This window comes from Carassius gibelio, chromosome B12 (genome assembly GCF_023724105.1).
Source record: "Carassius gibelio isolate Cgi1373 ecotype wild population from Czech Republic chromosome B12, carGib1.2-hapl.c, whole genome shotgun sequence".
NCBI classification, from domain to species: domain Eukaryota; kingdom Metazoa; phylum Chordata; class Actinopteri; order Cypriniformes; family Cyprinidae; genus Carassius; species Carassius gibelio.
The window spans coordinates 7,074,024-7,094,803 of record NC_068407.1 but is presented as its reverse complement, the minus strand read 5'-3'; the positions used below and the strand labels follow the sequence as shown (position 1 = coordinate 7,094,803).

Genomic DNA, 20,780 nt, shown 5'->3' with positions numbered 1-20,780 from the left:
TTGTAAGTGGAGGAGACGAAACCATGCTATGTGTTGCTCAGTTGATGAAAAGCAAGAACTGCTGCTCACCAGCTGATGGTGCAGAGAAACCAAACACCCCGCTTACAAACCTAGAAACACACCGTGCATGTTTGTGTTTACATTATAAACCTCCAGTTTACAAGAACTGCTCTAATAGATCTTCAAGATACTTGAGGTGGAAGTCAAATTTTAAGCCATTCAGCTGGCTTTTATGTGGTACTATTGTTGGTAATTATTTTTTTTTCACCGTGTTCATTTCGGTGGAATTGTTACGGACATGACTCACCAGAGAAGCAGTGGGACGATGTTTAATCAGAGCAGTTTAAATGAGAATTTAGAGGAAGTGAGAGGATGGGCTATTAGAAATGTTCTATTCAGGTTTTTTTCCCCTTCTCATTTATACAACATTTTTTCTCAGTCCTGCTGCTTTCTATACTCAAAACATTTTTGATTTATGTATTTCTATGGCATATTGCATTAACATCCATTTGGATTACACAATTTTAATGTTAACTACACTTAATGCCATGCATATTTGCCAGTTATGCATAAATGAAACCCGTAAGAAACAAGTCATATTATTATTTTTTTTTGCATTGTTGAATAAGTGATATTAAAATAGTTAAAATGTTTGAGATTGAAAAAAATATGGAATCTAATGATAAACATATAAACTTCAAAATATTGTATTCGAAAGACATTCAGTTGGTTATTACAGGTATTTAAACTTTGTGTTACCTGATTCTTTTATGTATGTAAGGATTTATAAAAACATGTAATTTATCTCACAATTCTGAGTTTATGTCTTAGAATCCTAAAAGAATAAGACAGAATTGCAAGAAAAATGTGAGATAAAGAGTCACAATAACCCTTCCATATGTATGTATTTCAGATTGAATTTAGTAGTTTATTTGTGTTAAAACCAAATAGATGGGAAGTTTCTATGCAATTCAAAAACATACATCCTAAATTTAGGCCTAAATGTATTTTTTGTAAGTGTATCCTTCATTTTAACACAAGAAACACTTTAAAATGTGTGTTCTTGTGAGGTGAGGTTTTGGTCTTCTGCTCGTTCTCTGGTGTTTTCTTTCTCTCCGGGTGTCAGTTATCACCTGAGGTGTCTCTTTCTCTCTTTCAGGGTCAGTGCTGCGTGACCATGACCGAGGGGAGACGTCGTCACTGTCGGAAGTGAAGCGCTTCCCTCGGAGTGTGGATTCGGAGAGTCGTGTCCCAGAGCCTTGGAGGGAAAGACTGCCTCTTAGGAAGACCATATCCATCGATGACAGCTTTCTCCAGCAGACGCCTAGAGAACATCACAGACTCCTCAGCCGAATAGAAAGGGGCAAGAAGAAACTCAGGAACATTAATGTGAGTGGTAGAGATGCTTCACAGAGCTCAGCTTATAGGAAATTCCATACTAGTCCTAGTTATAAATGTGCCCTTCGTTGCTTGTTTCTTGCAATGTCTTGTTTATTTACTTGCACTTATTCTTGTGTTTAAGGACATCTCTTAGCACATCCACCTTTGTAGGCGGATATTGATGTAGCGCATACAGTGTTTTGACAGTTTCACAGCTGCTGTGCTTTTGCCTTGAGGTTCTTCATAGACGTTCAGTTGTGTAACTGTTCAAAAAAAGAGGAACACTTGCCCAGAATTCATCCTGGAGTTTAATCATGGCTGTCTATTCAGCGAACACTCATCTGTCATCCTACACCAGTGAGTCAGTGCTTTGAGGACGCACTGCCTTGTAACCTTACATTAGGGAACATGAATTCCATCTGCATACATTTACTATCGTAAAGAATCACCTTCTGTACATTTCTGAGAAAGCTGTTATGTATATGAATGTATATGTTTAGTGCAGATAGATTAAGAAGTGTTCGTGACATAGGCTTTTATGTGCCAGGCACAAATGATCATGGCCGTGTATAAAAATGGGATCTGTGCATTTCTAGCTTCTCAGAATGGATGGTTGGGTGGGATTTTGGGGGGTTTGCATCAAACTCTACCTTGTTTAAAGCTCATTAATGTTTTGGAGATATGGTGTGGAGGATACAGCACATGCTCCAACACAAGTTTGAGTCATTCGCTCATAACATACTCATCTCTAAAATGGAAAAAGCAAATACAGTGGTGGCCAAAATTATTAGAACAATAGTATTTTCACCAGCTAAAAATGGTGAATAAATGACTTATTTCTATATTTTGCTGTGGTGTGTCAGTAGGAAATATCAGTTTAGATTTCCAAACATTCATTTTGCCATTAATTATAATAATCCAGTGAAATATTTGTTTGCAAAAGCAGTCTGACAACAGCCATTACTCCACAGAGATCTGATCTCATCATCATCCAGTCTGTCTGGAATGGCTTGAAGAAACAGAGCAGAAGAATCTCAGACTTGTGCATAGTTTTTCAGACAGCTTTGCATGTAGGTCTCTTGAAGCATCTTGGAGATGTTGCTGGATTATTAGACTTGATGGCAAAATGAATATTTGGAAATGTAAACTTATATTTCCCCTACTGATACATTACTTCAAAAGATATAAATAACTGATGTAAAACCATTTTTAGCGTGTGAAAATATTTTGGCCCCTACTGTGTACCTCCAAAATAAAACCACCAAGGTAACACGGCATAGATACATGTATCTAATAAAACTAGAAGATCTGTAATCCATATATAAACACAAGGGATACTGCTTTTAGCACAAAACACCCCTATTTTTTTGGAGAAGTAGCTTGTTATTGGAAACGTTACTCTGCTACAGTCACACACACACACACGCACATGCACGCACGCACACACAAAACCCTAAGTTTGTAGGGATGCCACTTTTAGTTAATTACACCCCAATACTGTTGTATCCAATATAAACACAAATCATCTAGAAATTTGTGTGCTTATCTCAAGAAGGAAATCATGCTGTTCATAATGCATTTGAAAAATGTACTCTGTGTATGAAATTGTGAGGTATGGGGTCTTTTTGATTTTGAATACGGTGTATGGAGATGCTGTGAAGGTATCAAAGCAGATGGTATGAGTAGATGCAAGCTCATAATGTGAAAATAATGTGTAGCTGCTGTAGCCAGAGCACCGCAGGAATCTGTCGCCAGGGACCAGTGAAGGAACTTGATATGGTTCAGTTGGACACATGACACAAACACAGACGCTGCACCCATCAGTTCAGGTTTCTTTCTGCTACAGTCACCATCGTTTCTATAGTGATGAATGAATGAAGTTGGATTTTACGTGCATTTTAAAGTCAAATTACGTAACTTGTCAACAGTGTAGCATGCAAGGCACAATTGTTGATGAACTTAAAGAATCTTTGAATTGCATAATATGCTGAGATTTTTACTTCTTGTTTGTGAGTTGTACAGTGGAAAACAACCATCCAGTAATTGGTCTGTTCTTGAAAAGAAAATTGATTGTGATTATTTTTAGTGGGGTTAGTTCGGCTTCTGTCTCTTCCTTAACGAGTTCATTTAGATCTCAGGAGATGTCATTAAACAAGTGCTGGCAAAATAATATAGGCCTACCACTGATATCATCTGTGTGCACTCCAATCTGTGTCATTTGTTTCAGGATTGTTTTTACAAATGGTCTCAATAGGCTTGAGTTTGGTAGTCACAATTGTTAAGATTTGGTCAGGGCACACATTGATGGAATGCTTCACCCAAAAATGTAAATTACCTGAAATGTACTTACCCTTTCAGGTCATGTCAGATGTAGATGAGTTTGTTTCTTCATTACAACTCCACTCCATCAATTAAAAATAGATTATTGCAATACTAAAATACAAGTCCTCTATCCATAATATTGCTTTATCCAGTGAAAAAGTTATTTCGTCCGAATCAGGAGAGAAATATGCACAAGTGAAAACAGTCTAAAACATAAAATAGTAATCCACCCTTTTGTTTCAATAAACCATATCATATGTCAGTAGATTTTAAATGTTTTTATTTTCATTTTATTTAACTGGGATTGATACGGTGCGTGTCTGAGAGCTGTGTGCGGGAGACAACATCCCACTGTCGCATTCCATCACTCAACTGCAACAACTGCAACGAGGTCTCAGAAAAACATTCAAAACGTCAAAATCCAGCGCCAGATCTTTTTTGCATATTTATAGAAGCAAATATGTTTGGAGATGATTACAAAATTACTCATTAAATGCGGAGACAAACATTGCCCATATGAGACAGTTTGTGATACTAATTACTTTTAATAAAAATGGTTATCCCTGCTATTTTCCTGTCAGTTAGAGAGTGAACATCACATAAAAGTTTTATTGATGCATGCAAATCCTTCAGTGCTCAATGTAAAACATGCACAGAGGATTGCTTGAGCATACACATCTCATGAGAGCATTAAAGAAATATTTCACCCATCGATCATATGCTTTCAGACCTACGTTTATGATACTTTAATGGTCCTTTTCTGATTTTAAAAGACATAGAAACTCTATGGCAAGATTTGTGTAAATCTTCTTTTGTCTTTGTGGGTTTGGAACGACATGAGGGTGAGTAAATAATGACAGCACTTACTTTTTTATTTCATTCCCTCCAGACAGGCTAACAAAATAATAGGGCTCAAGGCCCATTGATAATCTGCATATGTTATAAAGATTATTTATTTATTTATTATTCCTACATTCCTAACTCTCCTATAATTTCCTAACAGTTGTTCCACTTAGATTGTTCTGTGACCAAAACTATGAGAGACTAGGGTTTGTGTTTGTTCGGTTTTTATACCACAGGCAGAATTTCATGTCACCCAGGTGTTTTTTAACACCTTGTCGAATGAAATTGTGGCATGATAAAGCAGTGCGTTTGAATCCTTGGGCCATTTCCAAAGAGAAGGATTTCTGAGAAGTGATGTGGACATAGAAAAAGAAGAAGAAAAAAAAATGTGTGTCCAGTCCACAACCCAAGTTCTGTTTTTTCATTCCCAGAATGCTTCTGGATGAGTTGTCAAACTTTATAGCCCCATGGCAGGAGAAAACACAGTTACACAGATATTCCAGAATTTTTCCCTGCTCCCAGCTCAGGCATGACTGCATGGAAAATGTCAGTGGAGAGCTCCTTTGTTATGGTGAATAGTAAAGCCTTTAAAATCGAAATGTACCTGAAAGCGGAGTCTGGAAGGCTGTCTGCAGCACTATTTGAGTAATTATGTTGCCAGGTTGTGTCAGTCACTGATGGCCATGAAATTCAGAAGGCTAGAGGGTTTGTTCTGATGCCTTTGTTATTGTGCAAGGCTTGATTTCTGACATAGGAAAAAGTCTGAATTTATGCATAAGTGGTGATCTGCATCGAAACCTTAAGAAAAACAACTATACACTTAATGAGGAATATTAGATATCCAGCATAATGAAATCAATTCATAACCTCTTGCCACAATACTTATATTATTTTGAACTGTGTGAACTACGCAAGATTTGATTTTTATAATTTATAAAGCTCTTTAAAACTTAATGTCAGTGTCACCAATTTGCTTATTGACCTAGTAATAATTTTGAATCTTAAATATTTCTGCTTATTTTTGCCATCAGTCTTTCTTTGGTTTACATTCTTCAAAATCCTAAAAACAGGTTAAATAATATATTGACTCCCAGATTTCCAGTGTGCTCTCCGTCTTTGAACCCCACTGCATATTGCAGAGCAAAATCCGACAAAGGACATGTTGGATGCTACAGACGGATACAGCAATTTATTGCCCTTGGTCAAACGCGTTACCATGGTGCTGGGTTAGTGCTGGTCTGAGGGTCGAGTCTTTTAGCTCAAGGTGCTCAGGGCGTACAATGTAATGTGATTGAAGATCCAGAAGCTTTAAAAACCAATCTTTCCTAAACTGGCTCCCAAGAAAATGTTTATCTCATGGATTACTGCTTTGGGCATCACTGGGCATTTGACTCAACATTTTTAGACAAAAGAACGTATTTGAAAAAATAGACCTTCTATAACTGTTACAGAACAACCATGTGAGCCTTTATTCATGCTTGAATAGCATCTCCACAGCCATCTTCACATGATTACGTGATGGATTCCAATCAGTGCTGATTGACACTAGCAAAGCCTGTTCTAAGAAACATCCAAGAGCTATTATTAATGGATTGTATGGAGAATCTCCTGCAGAGTTTTTTCTTTACGTTTTCATCGTCCTCAAGGTTAATGTAGTGTACGCCAACTCACTTTCCAACCCCTCCTTCTAGTGCCCCTAGTTCCTGCGCTTCAATCCAGCGTAAGGTCTGCATTCCTGCTAGGAATTTTCTGGGATGTTTACCTCCAGACTTCTCTCAGACGTTCTGTCCTGTCTCCCCTCCCCTCCTCCTCGTTGTGGCGGTCTCTGGCAATGCCTGCTGGATTCCTTCGTGTCTATCACTCTAATCAGGCGGCCAGACTCATTACAGAGTCCACTTAGTCATGCGCCGCCAAAAAGAGAACTTGCCTGCTGTCTAACGGGGGAGGGCTATTTTCTTTTCATTTGGACGGGGTGCGGTGGTCTAGGTCGACAGACTTGCTTTCTACAGGTTTAAGTGTGGCCTTATATGAAAGTTTACTTCATTAAGAGACCATAAGGGGGCAAGCTTGCCCTCTCTCTGCCATGCCGGAGCCGCTGTCTAGCCCCAGGTGATGAGCGTGGGACAATTTCAGAACAATTTCAAAGCCGTGTTGCACCCAGACGTCGTAATCATTTGGATAACAATGTGCAGCAGCCTAGTTTGACTCTTTGATTTCAGATGTTTATGAATGTCTTGTTTGTGTGGGTGGAATTAATTTAGCAGCACATTAAGAGAGAAAAGAAAAATGCCAGGGCATCTTACGAAGTTATGAGAGAAGAATAAGAAGCTGTGAATTTGATGCACAAAATTTCAATGTTTTCCATGAATTATTAATGTAATCCATCAGTTACCATAAAGTATAGATCAAAGGTACAGTGGGGTTCAAAATTGAAATTAAAATGCTTGTTAGGCGTCTTTTTCTATTTTTTAAAAAAAACTTTATTAATAAAGTTTATATTATCAGCATAAATTTATGCATTCAGAATTGCATTCAAGCTGCCAGAAATCCACAAGTTTGTAAAAAATATGATGATAATGTAGTATGATTTGAGTCCGATTTGGTCCCATGATTACTCTAAAAATAACAGAATCTTAAATATTTACTTTTTTTTCTACTTTTTTTTTTTTTTGCCATTTCTGATATTAAAATAAAACTGTTATTTGTAGATTTACATGACAGAAATCACAGATTTTCAGTTTTGGACCCTATATACCATGGTAAAAATACTTTTATTTTTAGAATATTTGAGGTACATTAATGGGAAGGAGATGTTAATACAAAATTGTTGCACATTTCATGCTTGCATTTAGGTGCTTGATACATAATGTGTCAGTGAACCTTTTTAATATGTTAAAATATAAGTGACCTTGGACCACAAAGTCAGTCATAATGGTACATTTTTATTATTACTGAGATTTATACATCCGAAAGCTGAATAAATAAGCGTAAATAAACTTTTTTTTGCATTCATTACTATTGTGTGTTGTCACATGAATTAAAACACAAACATTCCCTGTAGTCTCTCAATTAATATAAGCTCCAAAAGCTGCATGTATGATAATTATAAAATAATGCTGTGTCGGGTAGTTTTAGATTGAATTTAGAATGTAACACTGCAGGACGTGTCACTCATTTGCATATAGAAAAACACAAGTGAATTAATATGTTAATGATTAAGATCATTTTCAGCCATAAATCACCACTTTAAACGCACTTTCACACTTGCATAACAGCTTGTTGCAAAATATGCCTCAGTTATTGAACTTTCAGTCTGATAACCCAAGAACTGCTGGTAATCATTGTAAAGCGAACACTGATGTTTTTCACACCAGGCCGGTGCGTTCCCTCATGACAGCACCCTAATGAATAATGAAACGGCACTATTTGCTAATGTGTTGCTGAACGCCCGTGCCATATGAAAGCCGGTTGTCACCTAGACATATAAAATGGTTGCAAAGGCCATGAATTTCAGCAGTTACTTAATATTGCTGCCACAAGGACTTGGAGCTGCCAGGACCGGGCTGCCAGGGGCATCACCACAGCCCCCTCTTCCTCCCAGACCAGAAGCGAGATCTGGGCTATGAATGCTAGCATTGCTCCCCTAATTGGGCCTGGGAGAGGTTTAACAACCATGCTACAGTTTACTCTACTGACAAATAGAAAAATAAAGGCCTTGTTCAAATTAGCACAGTGAAGTGAGAAGTTCTAGAAGCCCTTGACTGTCTTGGCTGTCAGCTCCGAGCTCGCCTAACCTAATCTACAGAAAGAGGTTATTTGAGTTCAGTTCAAGCTGCTCACTTCATTCATTACATCCAGAGCTGAAAACAGGCTTCAGTTTCAGCCGAGTATGATTGTTTAAGCTGGTATGAGAAGGGTCAAGAAGCAGAGTTCAGAGGGCAGATAAAATAAACTGGCCATCCATAATGATCCTCTGGCTGCTAAGAAATTAGCATTTAAATGCCCTGCCATCCTCTATGCATCTTGACTGAGCCGTATATGGTCGAAGTGAACTATTGATTACAGTAATTTGAGGTCATACACCTCCGGCTTCCTCATGGGCTGCAATTATAGCTGCCCTCACGCTAACTAATTTATCCAATTAGCGCGCTTCCAAACACCGTGCAGGCCCTTGATCTGTATTTAGTTATTTTTTCTAAATGTGTCATGATATGAGATGACAACATGTACATTTATTCAAGTAGTGGATGTTTTTATTCAAATAGACCTGCAAATGAGGAATGCTAGAACACAAAATATTCTGCCTTACAGCATTGCATTTTTCTCTTGGCTGATTTATGATTAGTTTTGGGACAAATAGCTTTGACTGGCTCAAAGGGGAGTAACTAGCTTAAGTTCATCCCCAAAAAAATTGGATAATCATTAATTACTCACCCTAATCAGTCTCCTCCGCATCACCCTGGTGCCGTTTTGGAGAGTATCACATATGTAATTAACTTATGTATGCGGATACACTGTTTACATTCAAATCATCGTACTGTATTTGTGTACTTACATTGCATATGTTTTTTACTCTCCAAAATGGGACGAGTTGATGACTTTGTTTTCTTTGTGCACAAAAAGTATTCTCGTAGCGTCGTAAAATTATGGTTGAACCACTGATATCACATGGATTATTTACTACGTTTCTGGACCATGATCATGTAAGGATTCTTGCTTTCTATTGGAGGGTCAGAGAGCTCTCGGAATTCATCAAAAATATCTTTATTTGTGTTGCGAAGTTAAATTAATGTCTAACAGGAATTTTCATTTTTGTTTGAACTATCCCTTTAAAGTGGCTTACTCTTTCCCTTTCCCTTTAAAGTTAGCTTACATAGCAAACCAGAAACAGTGTAGCTTTCTGGTAACAAGTTACTTTTTAACACAAAAACTTAGAGTCACAGAGAGAACAGAGAGTCAACTTTAACTTTTTTTTTTAAAGTTAGTACTTAAACATGTGCTGGTCAGTCCTTTAAGACTGTTCATATACATTTATGTATTTATCTTATGTAATTGTACTGATAATTATAAGTGATTGATTAAAAATATTTTTTTTTTTCATGCACCACTGTTCAAAAGTACTTCTAATTGAGTTTTACAAAAGTTTTTAAAATAAGCACTTTGTATGCTTAACAATGTTTGTATTTATTTGACCAAGAATACAAAAAAAATAATAGTATTATAACAATTTAAAGTCTAAAATATCTGCTTTAATATGAAGGTATCTCTCACACACAAACAGCCCCCCCCCCCCCTCTCTCTCTCTCTCTCTCTCTCTCTCTCTCTATATATATATATATATATATATATATATTGATCGATAATTAATTCAAATAAAGGCATTAATTCATTCAAATAATCAAATTTCATCTCTACAGTATGTCTGATTTGAAGCAGGCAGAACGCTAGAGCTAATGAGCTGTAACTGTTGGAAATAACCATAATTTGTTACCTTTCCAGTCAAATATTGCGCTACAAAGATCATTAACAGCTTTAAGCAGTCAATTTTTTTGCAAATGACCATATATAAGCGGGATAATGCATGGCTATCTGTGCATTAAATGATCTTTAAATTATTTTAATGCACAGTGTGGAGGCAAAGAATCACCCGACGTGAAGCAGAGTTTCAGATTAGCTGCCCCATCACTGGTTAACACATTCTTGATGTTCATGTGAAAATCAACGGTGATGCAGCAGTGAAGAGAGATTTAGTACATGCTGCTATGGCAGAAGAAGGATTCAGTATTGTGAAAACGAGAATTGCTGTGATTCTTATTGACATCTTTATGAAGGGAAATGGTAAAAGCCATCTATCTGTAAGTCTTCACTTGTAAACTCAAACGACCAAATGTCTCTCCATCCAAGCAAATATTTTGGGTTGGTGAATGCTTCCGTTTCCTGTCTGCCAGTGTTTTAGGTTCTGATGTGAGAGTGTTTGCTCCCAGTATTTATCAGTCTACCGTATGCACAGCTGCGACCCGTTTTTCTGCTCTGTGTAGGTGTCAGTTTTAGTATGAGCTTTCAGACACCTGCTTTATAGCTTGATGCCTCACTTTAACGCATTATATGAATGAATATACTCTGTTTGTGCTGTTTGCTTTAAGGGTATGTTTAATCTTCAGACCTGTCAGAGTCATAGGATGGACAAACTTTTAGTAGAGCAGTGTTCCTTCAGTGTCTGCTCTGCATCACAGACCATATCAGTTTGTTTTTTAAAGCAGTTACAGTCCTTCCATGCTCCTTTTACTCCCATAGATTGACAGCTGTCGCCCCTGAACTGTCGAATTAGCCCAGAAGATCCACTGACATAAAAAAAAGAAGCTGCAGACATGAGCAGCCCTGTGTTGTGTTCCCAATAGAGCCTCCTGAGTGTGACATTTCACCAAAATCAACAAGCTGTCGATAGCAATTCTCTCGATTAGGAATCTCAAAGCCGCTTAGCTCAAAGAGCTGGTCGGTTGGCATTTGCTGCTCTCAGACATTTTGCTGTGTTCACATTTCCACACGGTTCATTTCTGCTGGATTTTGTTTGATCTGGTTGTTCATATCAAAAACATGGACTTGCTGAGTAAGACTGAAGTCTTAAAGGAACACTGCACTATTTTTGAAAATAGGCTCATTTTCCAACTCCCCTAGAGTTAAACAGTTGGGTTTTACCATTTTCGAATACATTCAGCCGATCGCCGGGTCTGGCGGTAGCACTTTTAGCTTAGCTTAGCATAGATCATTGAATCTGATTAGACCATTAGCATAGATCTGGCTCAGAAATGACCAAAGAGTCGAAGGGTTTAAAATTTAAAATTTGACACTTCTGTAGTTACATTGTGTACTACAGTGGAAAATGAAAAATTGTGCTTTAATCTAGGCCGATATGGCTGGGAACTATGCTCTTATTCTGGTGTAATAATCTAGGAACTCTGCTGCCGTTTCATGTGTGCAGCAGGCGCAGTGATATTACGCAGTGGCTGAAAATAGTCCCCAGCTACTTTGTGTAGTTGCAGAGCTGCTGGGGACTATTTTCAGAAAAGTCAATGGACTTTCAGAAAAGTCAGTAGTTTCTTGTAATTGCAGATTTGTTTCAAAATGTGTGTCTTGCATTTTATTTGTCATAATTGTGACTTTAGCTTTCACATCTGCTGGTTTTGTTTGGTGTTTTTTGTCATTTTAATTAGTTTTTGTATTTTAAAAAAAATGTTTATATATCATATTATTTTTTTGTTACTTTTATTTCACGTTTTTTTTTTTGTTAGCTATTTTACTACATCAAATTATAATAAATTAAAATTAGAAAGTTTTTATTTTATTTCAGCTAAAATTGATTCGATTGAAATTAGGAAAATGTTTTTGTTGCTATATAAATATAAATATAATCTATATTGTTTCACAATATGACTTCATTTTAAATATGAGCTGGATACCAGCTTTTACTAAATGGATAAATACTGAAATTTTTTAATAATTTGTAAGTATTTTTCTTTTTTTAAATAACATCAACTTTGCAATAAAATATAACAGCATTGTATTTTCTTTTCCCTATTTCTTCCTTTTAGCTCATACATTTAAAAAAAAATATTAACTGAATTCATTAAAACATTTTAAGGTAAGTGGTTGCAATCAATTTATTATAGCTACATTTAAATAAACAAATATAGTAGACTCAACATATATCTTTTTTATTTTTTTATTAAATGTAGCTAAAATAAATTGTTAGTATAATTTCTTTCAGTGTATTACACAAATTTTTTTCTTTTTTTCCATGATTATTCAACTTATGTGCATGCAGCATAGCATAGGTTTTATTTAAACATTAGGATTTTCATTTGAACTCAAACTTTAATGAGGACATCTATTTTTAATGTGACCATGTTGTGACATACTGAATGTGTTGTTTAAGAATTTGTTAAATCTGACCCAAAAAGGCATCACTTACACCTGCCATATCGAAAGTTTCTCCCATTTCAACATGTGGTTCATTCATTCTAGCATGCCATGAATACATTACCCAAGGTGTGTATGACTTTGTGTATACACCTTGTATCAGATATTCAGCATTTACAGTATGTGTGAAGCATATAACCTGTCAGGAAGAGTAGTTTATGGAAATGTTGGGGAATTGGATGTCAGTTTGTTTTAACTAATTACACTCTTAATGATCATTGTCATTCATCTCCAGCTGATTTCATCAATACACCATGCGAGCAGATAAGCAACAATCATGGGGGACTCAGTCCCTCTTGGATAGATTCACGACTCTTCACGCTATGAGCTTTGTTAGGAAGCATGACTTCAGTCACAGATGCTGCTGGGTTTGGAATAGAACATCGTGTACCTCACACTGTGGCAAATGTGTCATCCTCAATGGAAATTGATTCAGCTTGTTTTGAACATCTCGGTTATGTGAGTCACATCACATACTGTAAGATGTGTTCTTTCAGTGTTTGACAATATGCTTTTCTTCCTTTTGTTTAGGAGAAAGAGGTTCATGTCTATTGAACCTTTTGTCTTTTTTAACCCGAAGAACCGTCTGGACAGTGTAGCAATTGTATTTTCTTTCTTTTTATGTCAGTATGATATATAGTGATGTTATTTTGGTGCAGATATTGATTGAAAAAGTATTTTAAACATCCAGTGGCACAAGCACATACGATATTGCTTTGCAGATCCTCCGCAGGTCTACAGATAATTGTTTCTTAATTGCTCATTTCTTTAGTTTGGTTATTTAAAGGCTGATTGTCTTCCTGTAAAGGCATTCCTGTTTCCGTTTCGTATTAAAGCTAATTAAGGGCTCCTTTCATGAGAATTAACTTTGAATTAACTTTTCAAGAGTTGGTTTCCTTGAAGAAATTATGCAGTTAAACCAGAGGGCACCAATCTTTGATTGGTGTGTAAAACGAGGAAGCAACTTCTGCTGAGAGTATGCATTTAAATTTTACTTTGACACCATTTCTGGGTATTTAGCACCATTTAAGGTTCTTTATTTGCATTGAAAGTTCCAACCTTTAACATTCATGGAACCTTTCCATTACACAACAGGTTCTTTATCCGTTCTTTAGACACTTGTTATATGTTCTTTGGATTGTACATTAAGGAAAAATGGTTCTTTTAAGAAATGAACACTAACACTTTCTTTGGGGAAAAATATTTTATTTTAAGAGTGTATTTGCGTACTATTTTTTAATAACTACTAAAATATAAATATAAGTCAGATTAGGACACTTTTAAGGTTTAGCATTTTTATGTTGCTCCAAAATAATACAGTACAATCAATAATAGTAATGCAGCAAATGCATTTTGTGTTGCTTTTATTTGTCACTACTGTTTTTCATCTAATATTTTTAGTTCTATTTGAGTTATTCTCTTCACCTTTTTTTTTACACCTTTAGTCATCAACTCCACAGGTGTGATGATGGTTGCAGGTATGAAAAAATATATCTAAAACTGGCTCATTCACAGATAATTTCATCTTTCAGCTGTTTTAAGATTCAGTCATGACCAAATTGTGTGCTAATTTGTTTGCTTTATAAATGGTCCAATTAGTTTGACCCATTCATATATGTGTGTGTGTGTGTGTGTGTGTTTAAGAACATAAAGTACTGTACACTGTAAGAGGTCAAGAATTGTACAAATCTATTTTTTGCATGCTTCACCAATAATACTTATGACATTTTACTTCGGGTGAGTTTTGTGCAGTGACAGCTGATTGATGTAGACAGTTTTAAACACTTGTACATGACGTTAGGTGTCAGATGAAAAGATATGAACATCTACAGGAAAGTATTTTCAAAACAATCTAAAACTACAAGTATTGAAATTTTCGAAACATATTCTCGAAGGTTGCTATGACAACAGTGAGACTGCCATTCCCAAGCGTGAGGACACAGTTTCTGGTAACAGAAGTGCTTTGGTGTCTGCATTGAATACGGTGTAATTAGAAAATTGAATATTTCTGTTTGGCATTGTGATAGTAGAGTGTTAAAATCATTTACTCACCTCATGTAAGCAACGAGGGGCCACATTTACACATCTGTTTTACGCATGTAGTCAATATTAATTCAGGCACTTCAGTTTCATGCATTTTTGTCATTTTGCCTTCATAGGACTTAAGGGTAATTCAATAAATATACAATCTAGCATTAAAAGTTCATAATTATGTAACATTATGTCATTTTCTTTCTAAGCTAAAGATTTGAACCTTTGAGCAAGTTTTATGATTTTAAGAATTAATCTTATTATAAAGGTTAACTTATAATTAATAATGATCTAAATAATATTTAAAATCCTACTTTTTTTGTACATTTATATTCGCAGAGTCTTGGAGCCACCGGCAGATACGAAACCCATAAAAAGTAAGTGGTTTATTTTACATACATTACCTTCTAAAACTCCATGCAATTGCAAAAGAAATGAATTTTCATCTCATATTGTTCACAAACCTGCAATATGATGTAAGTGTAACTACAGTTGGATAATGAGCTCGGTATGAATGCTTTATGTATTTCTTTATGTAATGCTTTATGTACTTAATAAATGCAAGAAAGTAGAATTCTCGATTTCTGGTTTAAACATGTTCTGACTTCAAAAACAAGAAATCAGATGGTCTTGTTATCAAAGAAGTTTACACCTGTTTATTTTGTGCTCTTATTATTGTTATCCATTGTGTTCCACACTGCAATTTTTCATCTAATTAAAATGCATAGAGAGGCATTGGTTTTATCAATATGAATCCATGGGGGTTTATTTAGGCATAGAAACCATTACTCAGAAGCATCCAATATTCAAGAGTGTTATGTATGCTATTTTTAGAACATAATTGGCTGTTCTGGTCACCTGCTCAGATTGTGCTTTATGAAGGTTTGCTTTGTGACATCTCAACCTGACTGAACTATGTGCATCATTTACTGTTTGATCATGTATTTATTTATTCATTCATCCTATGCAATTTATTCATGAGCAAAAACAATGCATTTGCTGAAGACTACATTGACATTCTAGGTCAACAAAATTGAAGGTACCACTCTCTGACGCCATATTCTCAGCTTCTAATCCATTTTGTTGTAGTGAAAGGGAATTATTGTTAATATAACACCTAGATATTGTGCTGGGTTCTGTGGCAATTGCCAGTGTGTAAAAGGTCTACAGGTGTTTGTCATTCCTTTTGATGCAGTTTTATTTTTATAGTCAAGTATTGTATTCAGCTCAACACAATAAAACATTTTCTACAGTCAGAAGAGCCTCTTATGAGGTTTTTAAACCCATAAGCTGTCAGTTTGTTTGGGTAATAGTGTGTTTGCATGCACACGTCTAATAGCTGCAGAGGGAAACTGTTTTGAATGCTTTCCCTTGGTGAGAAACCGTGCTGCCTGCAGTCTGAATCAGTGGAGCCCATGGTATCCATTAAGAAATATGGTACTAGTAGCGTTGCCATGGAGATCAACTCAATGGAAGCTGCGCTTAAGCCTCAGGAAGACATAATCAAGTCCTTTGGCTTTCATTCCAGAGATATATGCTGCAACAGTGTGGTGGTGATACACTGTATTGTTTAGCAATTTCATGATTCATATTATTTCAACTTTATTAAATAATGGCAACACTTTGGTATAGGGACCAATTCTCACTTTTTATCTAGTTGCTTATTAGCTTGCCTATTAATAGCATATTGGCTGTTTATTAGTATTTATAAAGCACATATTAACGGATAAAAACCCTATAGTAAAAAAGTCCATCCCCTGTTGTCTCTTCATCAACAGATCAAGCAAAAACTGTTAAAAAGTTGTAAACAAATATGTTGATTGTTTACAACTTTTGAACAGTTTTTGCTTGATCTGTTAATTTCTTTCCTATTTCAGCTAAGATGACTTTCTCACTGGAGAAAGCAATATTATGATTAGAGGACTCTTATTAAGCCAGAAGCTATGGTTTAAAGTTATATATGTCTTAGTGATGCATTTGTTTTTTTACAAACAAGCAGCTTTTCATTTCACAAGATCGGTGGATTACTTGCTGATCATTCTGATGTTTTTATCAGCTTTTTAGTTTCTATATGATGGCTCCCATTCACTGCAGAGCAAATTATGTAATGTTAAATTTCATCTACATTTTGAATGGCCTGAAGGTGGGTACATTTTCTGCAATTTTTTTTTCAGCTTTTGTTGAACTATTCCTTTAAGTTATTCACTAAAAGTCTATTTTGACAGCTGTGGTCACCATTCACTTTCATTGTATAGAGTAGAACAGTTTAAACTCCATTTGTGTTCCACAGAGAAAAGAAAGTTGGGTTGCACTTTATTTTACAGTACGTGTACTAACATGTACTTATAGTGTACTTACAGTGTATTTATCTAAGAAAGTTCTGGTAATACAAGGTAACTACATGGGGTAGGGTTAGGTTTAGGGTTAGTACCTAGTTATTACATAGTTATTGTAATTACTATAATAAGTACATAGTATCTACATAAGGAACAGGACTGTAAAATAAAGTGCTACTGAAAGTTGTACCAATTTTGAAAGAAATGAAAGCGAGTAAATACTGACAGGATTTAATAATAATAGTAGAGCATTGTACAAATTTCAAAGTAAGACTTTATCTTTAAAACAGCAGATGGCTTCGCAGACTAAAATAAAAGTTTGAACGTCACAATCATCTATTCGCTTCCAATGAACAATGATAACATCAGGACCAGTTGTCAGCTGCTTGATTTATGCTCGGTCAGTCGGGACAGTCTCTGGCTCACTTTTCACTGATGGATGTACCCTGCTCGTGACACGGAGACTTTAAAGTGATGCTACCAGTCGAAACATTGCTTTTGACGTCTGAATTTTGTGCCAAAAAAAGAAGAGTCCAGGTCGTTCTCAGGATGAGTTGTACTTTCACTGATACAAATTGTTCTGGATTATAGTTTGGGTATGTAGTCAAATTGAGGCTGACTCAGAAATCCATGTTGCCCACACATAAAGGTAACACTTGAGTTTGTTAAGGAGGGTTACGTAAAGATCTCTTTAATGTTTATATAAGCTTTATACGACACTTGACTTTTATACGCTGAAGGATTGAATCACAGAGTCCTTAATCGTGTGCCAATAGTTTAGCTGAACAAATTCAGTCATTAAAACACAGTCACAGTTTGCTGAACTAAAGTATTATTAAATTGTGTTGCCTTCAGTGGGCGCCTTCAAAATTCACCCAAAAATGAATATTCTGTCATCATTTACTCCCCCTTGTGTTGTTTCAAACTATGTCTTCTGGGGAATAAAAAAAGATATCCATACACTATAAGTCAGTGGGCTCCAATTTGTTTAAATATTACTTCAATGCATACAAGTTTGGAATGATATGAGAGTGAGTGGTGTTTGTTTTTGGTTGTTCATTTTTGGTCAAGCTATACATTTGATAAGTATTACATCCATGACCTTGGAGTTTTGTGGTACTCTACCCTTTAAGCTACACAAACATCAACATTTTATTTATAAAATCTTGCAGACAGTTGATAATTCACTTCGCAAGTTCTTGGAACATGATTTTGGCTCTATCCACTTCCCACTTTTTCTGTTCATAGCAGTAGCTGTTTCAAGACTAATCGACATCCTACATATGGTTTGCTCTTAGCCTGAGGAATCGGCACACGATATCGTGGATTTGACTGCCAGTAAACAGTATTTTTAGTTTTTGTACAAAATGCTAATAGAAACCAAGCCTCCAAGCCCATACCCCCGATGAGATGTGTGTCTCAGAGCTGTTGTCGTGGCCTTTGTTTTGCCTGCCATGCAAATGGAACACTTAGCCTTGAGCTGCAGAGAGGAGCCGTGCACAAAAGCCTGCTGAGAAGAGAGCACTTGCTCTTTCACGCCGTCGTGACTTGGTATACTGCCTTCTGATTGGCTGTGCGTGCGCTCCTCTCATAGCCCCCTTTCTGCAGGTTTCTTGTCTTTCCATGAGTAAAGAAATATCTGGAAGCAGCTGCAATGTGAGGCGACTTGGTCAAGTTAGAGATGACATGAGTTTAGAAGTGGTTTTGTGATAGCTACAACTTCACATGAAGTTCCATGAGTACCCATAAAGAAGCAAGGGTGTCTTTTTTTATCTCCTTCCATTTGCATTACTGGTTCTACCTGTTTTCACACCTTCCTTTTGTACTTTTAGTCATCCTACACCTGCGCTTATGTATTGTTACTTGCTGGACTGGTTTTCTTATTGTTTCCTTCTAATGTCACTTTTAACGTCCTCTTGATTTTAGAAAGAGACCAAGCCCTTTCTTAAAGGAGCCACTGTATGTTGACAGAGTTATTTGTCTTGCTTTTGTAAATCGGTTTCTTTTGTCCCAGTGCTGCCAAACATGAGAAATTGATTTTATAAAGCATAATGTTGCACAGAGGTATTCCCGGAGGCCACGGGATGCAATAGCACTGTGCAAAAGTAGCAGTAAACGTTCAAGAAATCCTAATTTATTCATTTATTTACTTCTTATCAGAGATTGCTTTGGGCTGAGTGCTGCACAATGATGCTGTATTTTATTTGTTTATTTATTTTCTAATACCCTTTCAAGGATTGCTGCTGATAGGAACCGATGACACGGGTATCTCGCTGTCCCATTAGTGTCAGTATTCATTAAGCTTGTGTTCCCTGAATGCTCCCATGCAAGATGATGAGAGCTTTGCTTTTAAGATGCGGCTATGGAAACAGCTTTGTTCTGCCATCATGGAAATTGTTGTATATTTTTGCTATTTTAAGAGGCCGTCCCCTTATGGTGTCATTTCCGCATATATAATTTGAATACTGCATGTGTGACAGTTTTAGTCCTGAAAGCATGTGTTGAGAAGTAGTTTTAAAGAGATTAGTATATGGATTTTTTAAAATTCAAGTTTAGCTGTTTCTAAATTGCTGTTTTCTACAGTATACAGGTACAGTATATTAAATGCTGTGTGTATTTTATATAAACAATTATTTTATAATACATTATATCATTCTATATTATGAAAAAATATACACTGACATATTTTTTTTTGGATTGTAGGATTTACAATTTCACTCAAAAGGCTGAAATATACTGTAATAATATTTTAGTTTGATCAGTTTAATCATTTTTTACATAATACTGTTTCTGATTTATTATATAATCGTACAATTCCCAAAACAACAAAGCAAACAAGAACATTTATAGGTTTAAGAAAAGTTCACGTAAAATAACGTACATATATTAACATCAGTACATTTGATTATTAAATCTGATTATTGATTTGTTCTTTCATAAAGAACATGTGCCATACAGACAATAGTGAATGAGTGAGCAATTTTGGACACAACATTTCATTAATATTTCAATTTATCTAAACGTGAATATAAAATATTAGCGTTGTTTATAAGGCATATGTTTTTGTTTGTCAATTAGCATAACCTAAAAAAAAACAGCAGTTTTTTTAAGACAAGTAGAGGAACCCAGTAAATTGCAGCGTCTGTGGCTGTACGACACAAGTTTTATGTTAGATAAGGAACAATTGAAGCTGTCTTTCATGGTGGCATATATTCATTGGCTTTAATAAAGAACACATCCCTAAATATTTTAGCTGGATACCGTTGTCAAATTGCAGCCATTTCTATTCTCCTCTTTGCATCACCTTATTGTTTTCTTCTCTGTATCTCCTCATTTCTTCTTTGAGGTGTCTTTCTCTTCTTAGAGGTTTTTGGTTGAATTAACACAGGATGGCATTTATGTGGTTGCACTGTAGAGGTGGGTGACAGTGTAGTAGGAAAATCTGTCTTGTCTGTCACTTAGCTGACAGTCCATGTGGTCGTGTGAATCATCCCCTTTTCTTTCTTCAAACATGTCTTTATCTCTAGCTGGAATGGTTGGGTAAGAGGGGATGCACAGAGGGGATTCGTCATCAGCGTATCTGTAGCTACAACTACAGTGAAGGACTGCCATTAGCCCTTCTGTGTTCAGAGACCATTTTGCATGAGAAACAAATGGCTTGAGCTATTCTATGAGAAATTAAAGCATTCGCTAATATGCAAGTAGGTGGAGAGATAATAAGCCATATTAGTATAATATTCCTTTTTCCCCTGGGGACCCATTTCACACCGTGTCACGACTATAGACAGAGTGGAATTACAATTAATCTGAGCACATCCTCCCACAGTACATGTTTTTTGTTTAGTGAGTGTTTTATATATATATATATATATATATATATATATATATATA

General features: G+C 35.9%; 1 protein-coding gene across 2 annotated transcripts in view; it reads left to right on the top strand.

Annotated features, from left to right (window-relative positions):
- LOC127969576 (ankyrin repeat and fibronectin type-III domain-containing protein 1) overlaps positions 1–20,780 on the top strand; it is a 77,688-nt gene that overhangs the window by 12,743 nt on the left and 44,165 nt on the right. For both annotated transcript variants that reach the window (XM_052571640.1, XM_052571639.1), the window contains 2 exons: positions 1,160–1,389; positions 14,893–14,930. In XM_052571640.1, coding sequence (XP_052427600.1) covers positions 1,160–1,389; positions 14,893–14,930 — 268 coding nt within the window. The remainder of the gene's footprint in view (positions 1–1,159; positions 1,390–14,892; positions 14,931–20,780) is intronic.